The 14,107-nt window shown below is 44.6% G+C and overlaps 1 protein-coding gene across 1 annotated transcript in view; it reads right to left on the reverse strand.

Moving 5' to 3' along the window:
* Positions 1 to 4,230: 4,230 nt before the first annotated feature.
* The window catches only part of LOC126419357 (glucose dehydrogenase [FAD, quinone]-like), a gene marked incomplete at its 5' end in the record, with an annotated part of 55,221 nt that continues 45,344 nt past the window's right edge, over positions 4,231 to 14,107 (reverse strand). Inside the window, 2 exons of the mRNA XM_050086544.1 lie at positions 4,231 to 5,155; positions 10,269 to 10,576. Coding sequence (XP_049942501.1) covers positions 4,816 to 5,155; positions 10,269 to 10,576 — 648 coding nt within the window. The remainder of the gene's footprint in view (positions 5,156 to 10,268; positions 10,577 to 14,107) is intronic.

Consider the following 14,107-nt stretch of genomic DNA (forward strand, 5'->3'; position numbering starts at 1 on the left):
GCTAGTCGGCATACAAACCAATCTATCGGATGTTGGCTTTATCATTATTTTGGCTGTTATAATGCAGTCACGATGCTGTTCGTAATGTACTACCCCATTCCTACCATTATTCAATATTACGCCTACACCTGCATTACCACTAATTGATTTTGCATTTATAATGCTGTAATGACCTGATCAGAAGTCCTGTTCTTTCTGCCACTGCACTTCACTAATTTCTACTGTATCTAAAGTCAGACCATCCATTTCTCTTTTTAAACTGTCTTACCTACCTACCAGATTAAAGGATTTGAAGCAGATGATAATTAAAACATGAAACTGACTGTTTTGATTTTATTCACATTTACCTCACAGAAAAGGTTCAGGTTATGCCGAAATATTTCTCAGTGCTAAAGCAGTTATGACGTATAAAACTATCACAGATGTATAAGATAAAAGAATATTGTGATTAGTGTTAAATTTTATATTTTTCATAAAAAATAAACATAATTACAGAGTCTGTATAAACTGCACTACCCACCAAGATGAGGCCAGCTATCGTCGACTGCCTCGTGAACTAGGGAACAAATGAGAGTTGACGTGGTCGATCAGTTAAGAGTCTTCTCCTTGCGAGCATTAAACTTACAGATTACATTTTTACTTAGTGATCAACAGATCAAGCAAAACGTAAAAACAACAGTTGTTAACAAGAATTAAAAACAGAATCGTCACGGAAGTATAGTGCGTTTGTGTGACATGTAGGAACAATTACGGTGCCTCCTACTGCGAGGTTTATCAACAACCGTCATTAAACGCCGTTGCTCTTGTTGTGTGTATTAGTACTCGTGCGCGAATCAGCTATACTAGAAAGTACAGCTGCTGGGTCCTCGGATTCTCGCGTGAAACGTTGGGCTGTTAACTCAGAAGAAATCTGTGAATGGCTGCTTGTGATTATTCCTGAAGAGAATTGACGGAATTAAATATGCAATCGGCATGGTGTAGCAAAATAATACTGAAACAGCATGGAAAAAATGCAACAGTTCCGAAATGTCACTTTTCGATTAGTATGGGCCTTTGCAGTGCAATTACAGCATTCAGAAAGTCATATACGTTATTCAATAAAGGAATGTTAACTTCATCAAAATATGTGACACTAAGCAGGTAGCACGTAACTGGAAGTGTGAGACTGCGCGTCATTATTCCAGAGAAATAGGTGCGATACAGGAAGTAAATTTTGTAAAGCGCTGTCATAAAAGCGATGTCTACAAGAACGTATATGATTTTCCAAGGGCGTTATTGTTTAACTTTTTACACAGCTCATTGTGAAAAATCTTGTGTGCTGGGTGCTCCACAGCTTGTATGTCTTTGATAAAGGATATCTTGTTGTACACCATATGCTGCAGTTCAGTGGCATTTATTTCCAAGACATGGAGACACACCCCATCATCAGTGGCATCTGATACAACAGGTAAACAAACAAACTAATGCATATCCATGTCGACAACACGACAACACTGTTGCTGCTTTAGCGTATAAGAAGCGTTCTGTTTGATCGACAATGGTGTGGATAAATGTTTTATCCTCTGAATGATATGCCACTGTGGTGGGCTGTATTTCAGAATACCGGCCTGGCAGAGACATAGAATCGACGTGCAGCTCACTGTGTGCAACAAGATATCCTTAACCACAACTTACTCTTACACAATAACAATTTGAATACTATTTCATCTTCGTCCGTTTCCTGTCAGCGCCAGGAAAATTTAGGTGGGGAGGCGTCTGTGGCACTTACATGCTAAACATGGGGATAAATTAAATACACACACAGCGCCATCCTTATACTATCGTGTGGGAAATTGGTAACTGAAATCTCATAAACATCGTAAACAGTTGTGTCTTGGGATTCTAATACATATCCTCTACAAAGCTCTTCATTTGAACACTATTTAGAAATCACCACTGACGCATGTAACTCGAATATTTGAGGATTATCTTGACAGGATCTAAAAATTTTTCTCCCGGAATGTGGAATATATGCAGACATAAGATGCGTTGTGGAACACAAAACTGTAGCCAAGTTCACTGACGGAGTACTGCATAAATGTACATACAAATGAAATTACATTCTGAGGTAGCTGGTAAAATATTCACTCCCATAATTTTTACGTCATACAGTGTGTGGACAAACAGGAAATGAAGAATATTGTATGTTACCACTTTCTCACAGCTCTTTCGTTGCATGCTTTTTATTTTGTGCAAAAGAGCATTTCGTGCGAGGACACGGTTGACTAGAGGTTCACGTTCGTATCATCTCTTCATTGTTTCTGTAGGACTGACACAAAGGTAGCAAAGTAAGTTAAGGGAACAGATGGTTGTAAAATTCAGGTGGAAGCAACATTTTCTTCCAGTTAGCTCGTTAGTTTCGTGGTGAAACCTTCACCTATTGTTAGCTGTGTCGCTTACCACAGATAAAGATTTCGTTGTGGTTCCTGAATTCACTATGAGAGTGTCTGTCGTAGGCTAGCGGACGTAGTACTGCAAGCCGTGTGAGGGAAGAAACCTTGGAATCAATTAACCTTGTTATTACGTATTTCGTAATTTCCGAACCTTTATGAGGCCTATATCCGGCGAAAGAATTTCACAGATTGGTAAATGGTTGTACGCTTTTATAAGCCTAGGTAAAGGGTAACACACAGTACACAAGGGCAAAGAGAACGTGGCGTATGAGAAAATATTTCATTTCTGTAACAGCACGGGAAGAAAATGAGTGGTTAGTCGTACGATGAAGTGTAGAAAATTTAACAGGCGGCGTATTTCAGCGACGATAGAAATTGTTTCCTTTCACCTACAGAAAAGTTAACCGGAAGCCTAAAAATTTATTTCTGTAATTTGGATATATTGAAACAGAAGCTGAGAGCTGATACACATTTTATAGATTCGGCTACTGAGAAACACAGTTACTTCTATTATAAAGTGAAGAAACCGAGATATTAGTTCCCGTGTAGAAAGAGAAATATGTATTTCCACAGGCTGCGTTGCGAGCGTGTAATGCACATATGATGCGGTATTCGTGACACTTAAAAGGCAAGTTAGCACAGCATTCGTTCCACCCCGTGGAACGGCTAGTTTCTGGAACTGTAGTTAGATGACAGAAAATCTGTGGGCACGTCAAACGTATGTTGGTTCATATTTTTAAGAATTATTCAGAACAATTATCAGAAACAAAATTATTAAAAATAATTATATTATACAGGTCGGATATAATTTCTATCCACAGCCATGCTGTGGTCGTTTCGAGGGTGTTTGCTGGGTAGAATGATATAAGAAATAGCTCATTACCTAGTTACTGGATTTTGCGACGGCCTCCGCAAAGACGTCTGAAATACATTCCATGGAATTTTTCTACATTTACTAGAGACATTTTTCCGATATTTGCTTAAATAATTTGCTTTTTATTTCACACGGATTGAAGAAGTTAGGAACTACGGTGATACACCGTGTGGGCGACAGTGGCTTCGTTTGGTGTTATATTTCACTGCCACGAAAGTCGTCACGTGTGACGGCGATGATCTTTCTTCTTTCTTGGTGTCATGCGAAGGTGACAGGGTACGAAACGCCATTTCAAACCCAGACGGACGTGATTTCTAGTAATGTCACCGCATTTTCGTAGGATGGTAAGATGTCCGTGACTCACTGTTCAATGTGTCTTTAACACAACAGTTGGAATTTTGAACAGCTACTTTAAAGAATCATCTGCTTATAGGAAAAACAGGTAACGCGGGAAAGGCTACCAAAAGGCTACATTTCTCCATATAAGTTGTTGCATTACTCACGTTATTAGTTTTTGCATTTCTGATTTTGTATTCCAGTATATGGTATCGCGGTAGACAAAACGTAATGAATAGTTAGAATGTCGGATAATATGAAAGTTGCTATTTGGAAAGAAATTGCCCAAGCTGCAAAGCACCACGTATAAAAAAGATATGTGCTACTTTCAGGCATTTTAAAAAGTGCCGTCCATAGCGAAATCAGGAGGAACATTGAAGAAGATTTTTTTCCAAAAACAGGTCTTCAAGAACAAGGTTAGACAAAAAGACGCCTATGTGAATTAATGATCGTATCTAGTGTGGCAAAAATTGTAAAGCAGAAGACTGAAACGTGAATATGGGAGGAAATTAATGTTAATCGAATTTATTCGGTCTGTAGGGCACCACGTGTACCAAAAACATTTTGGAAGCAGTCCTTCGAGCCTTAAAGATGGAGGGGAGAGAATAAACAAACATAGTATTTCAAAAACCTTGAACGGGAAGTAGATATATTCATGTGGTGATAGTGAAATATTAAACCACAGAAAATTCTTTCCCTTGGCAGACCGACACAGCATAGACAGAGCAAACTGGGAAACGACCTAACCAGGTTGAGTGTATCAGCAGACTGGAAGGAGTAGGTGCTAGACAAACGGAGGCAGATGCATCTAGTTAGGGCGGCTAGTAGATTATGGGGTGTCTGGACAATGGATGACGAAAGTAATGCTTACGATAAAGATCCTTGTTGACTGGTTCAGAAGACATCAGATGTCAGGCACAACTACGCCACAATCGTTGGTAACACAACTTTGTAGAGCACTGTTCCTTATATCAGACCCCTCGGCAAACATCCTTGAAAAAACGATGGAATGTTTATCTGTAGACTTTATATGTGTCCTGTACGAGTGAATATCACAAAGTGTTCGGACGGGATAACGTTCATTCGTTGTAAATGACGTGTGCCAGAGGCGACCGCCACCCAGAATGGTCTCGTCTCCGAGACGAAGGGCGGAGTGCGGGCGCCCTGCAGGGCCTAGGACAGCCAGTCGTGCTTGACCATGTCGGCGGCCTTCTCGGCGATCATGATGACGGGCGCGTTGGTGTTGCCGCGCACGATGGCCGGCATGACGGAGGCGTCGACGACGCGCAGCCGGTGGACGCCGTAGACGCGCAGCCGCGGGTCCACGACGGCGTTGCGGTCCCAGTGGGGGCCCATGGCGCACGTGCCCACCGGGTGGAAGATGGTGGCCGTGTAGTGGCGTATCACGCACCGCCAGTACTGGTCCGAGCCGAAGGCCCGGTCCGCGCACGCCGGCATCGGGTTGCCCAGCACGTACGCCCCGATGTGCTGCATCGCCTTCGTCTGGGCCATCCTGCCACACACAGAGACACCAGCTGGTGAAGCACCTGCCGAGTCATACACACACGACAACTAAAAAACCTCTCACTGGCAACGGACGTGAAACATTACGCTATGTTATTTTGCAACAGAAGTGCCTTCTAACCCTCTCTCTTACCCCATCTTGAATTACTATGTTTTAAGAAGTACACATGAACACACCGTTGTTGTTTCTGTGGTCTTCAGTCCTGAGACTGGTTTGATGCAGCTCTCCATGCTACTCTATCCTGTGCAACCTTCTTCATATCCCAGTACCTACTGCAGCCTACATCCTTCTGAATCTGTTTACTGTATTCATCTCTTGGTCTCCCTCTACGATTTTTCCCCTCCACGCTGCCCTCCAGTACTAAATTGGTGATCCCTTGATGCCTCAGAACATGTCCTACCAACCGATCCCTTCTTCTAGTCAAGTTGTGCCACAAACTCCTCTTCTCCACAATTCTGTTCAATACCTCCTCATCAGTTATGTGATTACCCATCTAATCTTCAGCATTCTTCTGTAGCACCACATTTCGAAAGCTTCTATTCTCTTCTTGTCCAAACTAGTTATCGTCCATGTTTCACTTCCATACATGGCTACACTTCATACAAATACTTTCAGAAACGACTTCCTGACACTTAAATCTATACTCGATGTTAACAAATTTCTCTTCTTCAGAAACGATTTCCTTGCCATTGCGAGTCTACATTTTATATCCTCTCTACTTCGACCATCATCAGTTATTTTGCTCCCCAAATAGCAAAACTCCTTTACTACTTTAAGTGTCTCATTTCCTAATCTAATTCCCTCAGCATCACCCGACTTAATTCGACTACATTCCATTATCCTCGTTTTGCTTTTGTTGATGTTCATCTTATATCCTCCTTTCAAGACACTGTCCATTCCGTTCAACTGCTCTTCCAAGTCCTTTGCTGTCTCTGACAGAATTACAATGTCATCGGCGAACCTCAGTTTTTATTTCTTCCCCATGGATTTTAATACCTACTCCGAATCTTTCTTTTGTTTCCTTTACTGCTTGCTCAATATACAGATTGAATAACATCGGGGAGAGGCTACAACCCTGTCTCACTCCCTTCCCAACCACTGCTTCCCTTTCGTGCCCCTCGACTCTTATAACTGCCATCTGCTTTCTCTACAAATTGTAAATAGCCTTTCGCTCCCTGTATTTTACCCGTGCCACCTTCAGAATTTGAAAGAGAGTATTCCAGTCAACATTGTCAAAAGCTTTCTCTAAGTCTAAAAATACTAGAAACGTAGGTTTGCCTTTCCTTAATCTTTCTTCTAAGATAAGTCGTAGGGTCAGTATTGCCTCACGTGTCCCAACTTTTCTGCGGAATCCAAACTGATCTTCGCCGAGGTCGGCTTCTAGCAGTTTTTCCGTTCGTCTGTAAAGAATTCGCGTTAGTATTTTGCAGCTGTGACTTCTTAAACTGATAGTTCGATAATTTTCACATCTGTCAACACCTGCTTTCTTTGGTATTGGAATTATTATATTCTTCTTGAAGTCTGAGGGTATTTCGCCTGTCTCATAGTGCTCTGTCAAACTCTTCACGCAGTATCATAACTCCCATTTCATCTTCATTTACCTCCTCTTCCATTTCCATAATATTGTCCTCAAGCACATCGCCCCTGTAAAGACCCTCTATATACTCCTTCCACCTTTCTGCTTTCCCTTCTTTGCTTAGGACTGGGTTTCCATCTGAGCTCTTGATATTCATGCAAATGGTTCTCTTCTCTCCAAAGGTCTCTTTAATTTTCCTGTAGGCAGTATCTCTCTTACCCCTCGTGAGATAAGCCTCTACATCCTTACATTTGTCCTCTAGCCATCCCTGCTTAGCCATTTTGCACTTCCTGTCGATCTCATTTTAGAGACGTTTGTCTAAACACACCAGGTGAAACATAGTCCCTCCCCTCAGGAGGGACTACACTAACATCGTGCAACGTCGCCCCTAGCGTGGGTAATGGCCGGCCTCAGTATGGACAGTCCACAAGTTACTTCAGGTGTGCCATAGACAGCTGAAACAGCTCATTGCTGATTAGACCCCATAGAGCTTCCGAACTGAGGGAATGTCGACTCCACGTTTCACTCGCTTTTCCGAATACTCCCAGACATTTTCAGTTGGTTTAACTTCGAGCGAGTATGCAGGCCAGTCGAGGGTGAGAGGGTCCTTCCCCAGCATGCATCCTCTGTCGTCTTACCAAATTCTCGCCCCTCCTCACCCACATCGAACACCTGAGCACCTCCTATACTATCTGCAAGCTAGTTCCCAATAACTGCATTGTCGGCCCTCTGATCACCAACCCTGGTATGCTGCCGCGTCCTTACAAACACATATCACCGTTCGTACACTGACGCAGACACTCAGTACCCTGTCCCGCGGAAACTTCAACCAACCCCCTCTCCCAGATTACGAGATCCGCGCTGATATTTATCCCTCCTACCAACTTCAACTCTTTGCGTTTATTCCACTTCATATCAATAGTCCTATCTTTTTCCTCTCCATGCGTCCCCATTCCTTTCCTCTTGTTACTACTACCTTACCCACACACCAAACTCCTCGTTACGCTCTGACTTTCCCACCTTCTGTATTCCCACTATCTGCAACAACCCCTAGTTTCATCTCCATAGTTACCCTGCCTAACTGATTCCTATCTTTTCTACCCACACTCCTCAGCTCTGTGAATCATATTCTTCTCTTCCGAAGTATTCTCAACCAGAGAAGATTTTAAGCGAAAGCGCAGTGCTTCATTTTTTTTCTCAGCAGAACTTTGGCGTTTTGCCAAGTGTTAAGTGGAAAAGAGGTAGAGGACTGCACGGCTGGTCAAGAATCTCTTCACACAGCGTGAATATGTCACAGATATGCTTAGAAAAATTGCAATCGAGAACTACAAAATTTCAAGAGTGCACATTCAAAACCAGTCAACATATGTACGATGATGAGCCAAAACAATATGGCCACCTGCTTGACAGCTTTCTGTTCGTCTTTGGAACGAAATGCATCATTGATTATGCGTATCAGAGAACCGAGAGTTTGTTGGTAGGTTTGTGGAGGTTTGTGGCATTAGATATCTACGCACAGGTTATATAATTCGCGTAAATAACGGACCGCTGAGTTGCATAAGCCGTGATGGTGCCCGATAGCGACCAGTTGGGTTTCATAAGACTTGCATCAGGCGAATTTGGACGCCGAGACATCATCATGAGTTCACTATAATGCTCCTCAAACCACTGAAGCACGGTTCTGGTTCCGAGACACGGACAATGATACTCCTCAAGCAAGAAGGGATGCAGGTGGTTCGCAACTGTCAACATGCCTTCGAGTGCCACCAGAGGTCCCATGCAAGCGCAGGAGAGCGCCTCCCATAGCGAAATACTGCTCTCACCAGCCTGCGTCCAAGCGTCGGGCCGCCGTTCACCTCGATGACGCCGTTCGTGGAGACGACCATCGACCTACTGAGTCGACGGAAGAGCCGACACGTTTCCATTGATCGACGGTCGAATCCCAATGGTCCCGTGCTCACTGCAGCCGTAATTGACGATGTCGTTGGATCAACATGTGAACATGTAGGGGTGGTCTGCTGCTGAACTCCATGTTCACTTGTGCGTGCTCCAACATTGTTCGTTTTCGGCAGAGATGCCGCAGATTACCATCCGTCCTACGTTACAGAGCAAACAAGCCTCCGAATCCCACGTTCTGTGAAGAGTCGAGGACGTCCAACCATTTAGCGCCAAGTAGTAATTTCACTGTCCTACCTGTTTCTCTAGATGCCCACGGCAGTGGCATGTAAACTATCGAAGAGCTTCGCCGTTTTCGAGATACTCGTTCGTAGGCTCTGCGTAATAATAATGTGTCCTTTGTTAAAATCGCTTTTCTAAATGTATTTCCCCATCTGCAACCCATATCTTCCCTACTTTGATCCCCCGTCCGTATCTGCTCCTCTTACACACTTTCGTTACTGCGTCACGTGCCCGCAACGCCACCAGGCGGCATCCAACGTCGCTGTCAGCAATGGTCACAGTGTTTTGGTTTACCAGTGTACTGTGTGTGACCAAAAGTATCCGGATACCCGTATATAGTGCGGGATTGGCCAGTAAGTGACATGAGAGGAGGACACACCAGTACAAGAGGAGTTGGGGAGTGCGTATTGTGTTGTCAGTAGGGAAGCAGCGACAACAGACTGAGTTCGTCAGGAGAGCTCAGTGACCTCGAACGAGGACTAGTCATTTCATGTCACCTGGGTAACATATCCATCAGGGACATTTCAAGCTTTCTAAAGCTGCGATAGTCGACTGCCGGCGATGTGATGATAAAGTGGAAACACCAAGTAACAACCGTAATTAAACCAAGAGGAAGCAGATCTGATGTCCTGACTGACAGGGACCATTGCACATTGGAGAGGGGAGGGTGGTCCACTAACAGGTGTCCAGATACTACTGATTACTTAGTGTTCTGCTTCCTACCTAAATCACTTTCGGTACCCATGACACCGTTTGCAGGTGTTTGAAACTCTAGAATTTTTTTATTTTATGAAAAATGAGCTGCTATATTTTAAACTTCATGTTTTGAAAAAACTTAAATTTTATGGTTAATTAGCACAGTTTTTATCACAGTTTCTAACAGATTTGGAAAAGTCTAGAGTTTCATACACTTGTAAGTATGATTTTTATGCTGTGCAAAATTCATCCAAGTATCTCTCTTACTTATGGATAAAAGTGTATCTGTAGCAACAAATGCAGCCAATAGTAAGTGAAATAGTGATGAAATTTCACATGTAAAAAAAAAATTTATTTTGTTATGTTGTTGAACTTGCACTGCTATGAGTGTGAATCCTGAATCCTTCCTGATCATGCTGACAGAGTTTTAAGAATTTATTTGTAAAAGTATAGACAGGGGAAATTAAAATGTCCTGTGGTGCCTTTCATGCTCCAAGTCGCCCCGTTAACGATTCATCTTTATGTTCCCACTGGGTGACTATATTTTTGGTATGGTGAGTTTACTGGAATTACGACAAGAGCTGCACGTGGCGAACGTCGCTCGTGGGACACGCAGTGCGCGAGGCGCGAGGCGCGGCGGCCCCTACTCACCGCGAGCCCAGCTGCATGCCGGCCACCAGGATGTCGAGGTCGGGCGACTCGCTGAAGTAGCCGGAGTGGATCTCCGGCGCGCCCCACACGGGGTCCGACTGGTTGAGCAGCACGGCGCCCCGGGAGCGCGGCGCCAGCAGGATGGGCCGCACCGTCACGCCGTCGTAGTAGGCCAGCGGCTCCACGTTCGTCTCGACCGCCTCGGCCGGGTCGCGCAGCAGGTCCGCCACGTTGGCCGCGTCGAACGAGTACTGCAGGTCCGGCCGGTCGTGCTCCTCCTCGAACTGCGACTGCGCGAACACCCCCACCTGCGGCGCACCGGGCAATAACATACTCGTGCGTTTACCTCTCTTACATACGATGTCATTTCTTCACTCTTTACACGTTCTTTCAAAACTGTCGATTTCGACGTACTAGCAGAAAGAACGTAAAATCTTCGATCCCCTGTCGTGGCACAAGCCGCTAACGAAAAGGCATCAGTCGACGAACATAATCTGGAGGATCAATATTAGGGCCACTCTTATTTTTTCGTCCAAATAAACTACATATTGCTTTTGTCCCCCACTTCAGCGACCTGTATCTAAGCAGCAGCTCAGAATATACACACTACATAAATTCTGTTAATGAAAATCTCCATACTATTTATATTGCCTCATCCACTGCTGCCGGCCGCGGTGGCCGTGCGGTTCTGGCGCTGCAGTCCGGAACCGCGGGACTGCTACGGTCGCAGGTTCGAATCCTGCCTCGGGCATGGGTGTGTGTGATGTCCTTAGGTTAGTTAGGTTTAAGTAGTTCTAAGTTCTAGGGGACTTATGACCTCAGATGTTGAGTCCCATAGTGCTCAGAGCCATTTGAACCATCCACTGCTACCATCCACGTGCTTCAGACGAGATGTGCCAGACCCGTTATAATTACCCGACAATCGGCGAAGGTAACGTTAATCGGCAGACCCCTGCATTTCTACACAGGACCAGTACACTCAGGTGACACAACTCATGGGACACTTCCTGCCATCGTGTCTGACCTCCTTTTGGCCGGCGTTGTCGAGCAACTCGACATGGCATGGACCCAACAAGTCGTTGGAAGTCCGCTGCGGAATTGAGGAAGTGTAGTGGGTGCGGGATTTTTTTGCACGAGCCGACCGCTCGATTATGTCCCGTATATATTCAATGGGATATATGTCCGGTGATTTGGGTGGCCAGATCATTTGGCTGCACTGTCCAGAATGTTCTTCAAACCAATTGCGAACAACTGTGGTACGGTGAAATGGAGTATAGTCATCTGTAAAGATCCCATCTTTGTTTGCGTACATGAAATCCATGAATGGCTGCAAGTGGTCTGCGTGTAGCCGAACATAACTATTTTCAGTTAATGATAGGTTCAGTTGGACAGGAAGACCCAGTCCATTCCACGTAAACACAGCCCACGCCATTATGGAGCCACCACCAGCTTGCGCAGTGCCACAGTGCCACGTGCGCCCGTGGCTTTGAGGAATCTGCACCACGCTCGAACCCTACCATCAGCTCTTACCAACCGAAATCGAGACTCATCTGACCAGGTCACGGTTTCCAGTAGTCTAGGGTCCAACCGTTATGGTGACGAGCCCAGAAGAGGCGCTGCAAGAGATGACGTGGTCTCAACAAAGACACTCGCGTCGGTCGTCTTCTGCCGTAGCTCACTAACTGAAACGTTCGTCTCATGTCTCAAACTCATTTCTGCTGTTATTTCACAAACTGTTGCTTGGCTGTTAGCACTGACAACGCTACACAAACGCCGCTGCTCTCGGTAGTTAAGTGGACTTCGACCACTGCGTTGTCCGTAGTGAGAGGTAATGCCTGAAATTTGATATTCTCTATGGCTCACTAAATATTTAATTCCTAACGGTTTTCGAAATGGAATGTCTCATGCGTCTAGCTCCAACTACCATTCCGCATTCAAAGTCTGTTAAATCCCGTCGTTTGATTATTGTCACGTCGGAAACCTTTTGACAGTTCCGCCACTGCAGTGCCCTTTTATACCTTTTGTAAACGACACTACCGCCATCTGTTTATGTACTTTCGCGACCTCCGTGTAGTTTTGACAACGGCCACCAGTTTAACTTTGATCTGGGAGATGCGGTTCAGTTCTCACACCTTCGACACCTGTGATAAGAGCCATGTGGCAATTTCATTATAGACATATACTGCAAACACCAACATTCGGCCACTGGACCGGAAACTATAAACTGCAATCTCATCATTTGAAGCCTTGTATCGTTCTCAGTCTATGAGTAAAGGAAAGTACTAAAACCTTTGTGTGCCAAAACATTTGTACCAATTCAAACATAATGGATTCCAACGACTTAAAGAGATTTATTGCCCTCCTAGAAAACCTCGAAAAGTCCGTTTATTTCGTCAGTATCTCATCCGGCTATGTATTGTCGCCGCATAATCGAGTAAAATGCTACCGTTAAATAATAACCCCAGTCCGGATGCTACAGACTTTTTCTCAGACAAACTAGCGCTACGGTTCAGGCACTGGACACTAATTTAGGAGGAGCCACCCAATCACTTATATTTAGATTTGCCATGGCTTTAAACGAGGTTGGAAAGCTTCCTTTGAAGACGCCGCGACCGATATCTTTTCCTAAACATTCCCGGTAAAAGATAGTGCTCCATTCCTAACGACATCGCCATCTACGGCATGTTAAAACCCACGCCACTACTCAGTGAGCGTCCTGACGGCGTGTAGCGCAGGGTACTTCAGGCACCGTACCGCTACTAATTGATCCCCCCTTTCCTGATTCATTCGCGAAGGGTGCGTAGGAAGAATCTTCCTTGCTTCTGACCTCCTTAGTGGCTCCTTTCTAAAATTTCAACTGAGGTACAGCTACACGTCCGCGAAAGAGAACGTACGAGTCATTATAACTTTTCGCAGTTGAGATATAAGGTCTCCTGATACGTACAGACCAGGGGTTCTGTCTTCATGAGCTGGAAAACTGGCCAAAAACATCTGTTCTGCGTTCGTCAGAATTCCAGAACCTGTCCCCAGCACCGGACTGCTAATTTATGAATTCCTAACAACTCCCAAAAAGGGTTTATCCTGACAAATTCGGAGCGTTAAGCGCTTTCTCTGCCATTCTCTCTCTTCCAGTAGTCGTTCAGTGCTGCGATCACGCGGCTGTTTATGCAGGCAGTGGGAAATCTGAGCTTTCACTTCGAGCACAGTCGCTAACAGATGGCACTAGAGTAACCGCACTAGATATTTATACTACATACATCCCGTACAACAGAGAAAGAAACTAAATTTGTCTGTTAGTATGTGTCACAAATAATGCTGGTAAATTCATCTTCCTCATGAATTAGTAATTAGCCGCGAGTACAGTAGAGCCCATGCCTTAGTGTAGAGAAGAGACTAGATGCAGGGTACTACTACTGCAGCCTCCGTCACGTGAACAACGCCTATTTGTTAGTCGCAACGCACGCTGTCTTTAATAAGACAAGGCAGTAATGACAGCAGATCGCTGATTCAGTGACTTCATGTCCGCGAGATAAAATCTATCCGAGGGGAAACCCACACTAAAAGTTTTACCCGTTTTTGATGAAAAACGGGTTGTGATTCCTAGGTGGAGTGGAGGTTCTGAAGGTTGATACTAACTGGTTCACTGGCTGTTGCAATTTAGTAGGCAAGGAAAGAGGATGAGAACTGTCTGATGGCTGGCACCGTGTTTGCGAGTTGAAAGATCGTTAGTTTCCCTGTAATGTGATGTATTATGTCCTACAAGGAAAGAAAGAAACTGTTGAAAGAATCTGACGAACTTAGAAAGCGCCCTGCTTTCTCTAAGTACGACATTACCGAAT

The sequence above is a fragment of the Schistocerca serialis genome, chromosome 9 (assembly GCF_023864345.2).
Source record: "Schistocerca serialis cubense isolate TAMUIC-IGC-003099 chromosome 9, iqSchSeri2.2, whole genome shotgun sequence".
Classification (NCBI taxonomy): Eukaryota; Metazoa; Arthropoda; class Insecta; order Orthoptera; family Acrididae; genus Schistocerca; species Schistocerca serialis.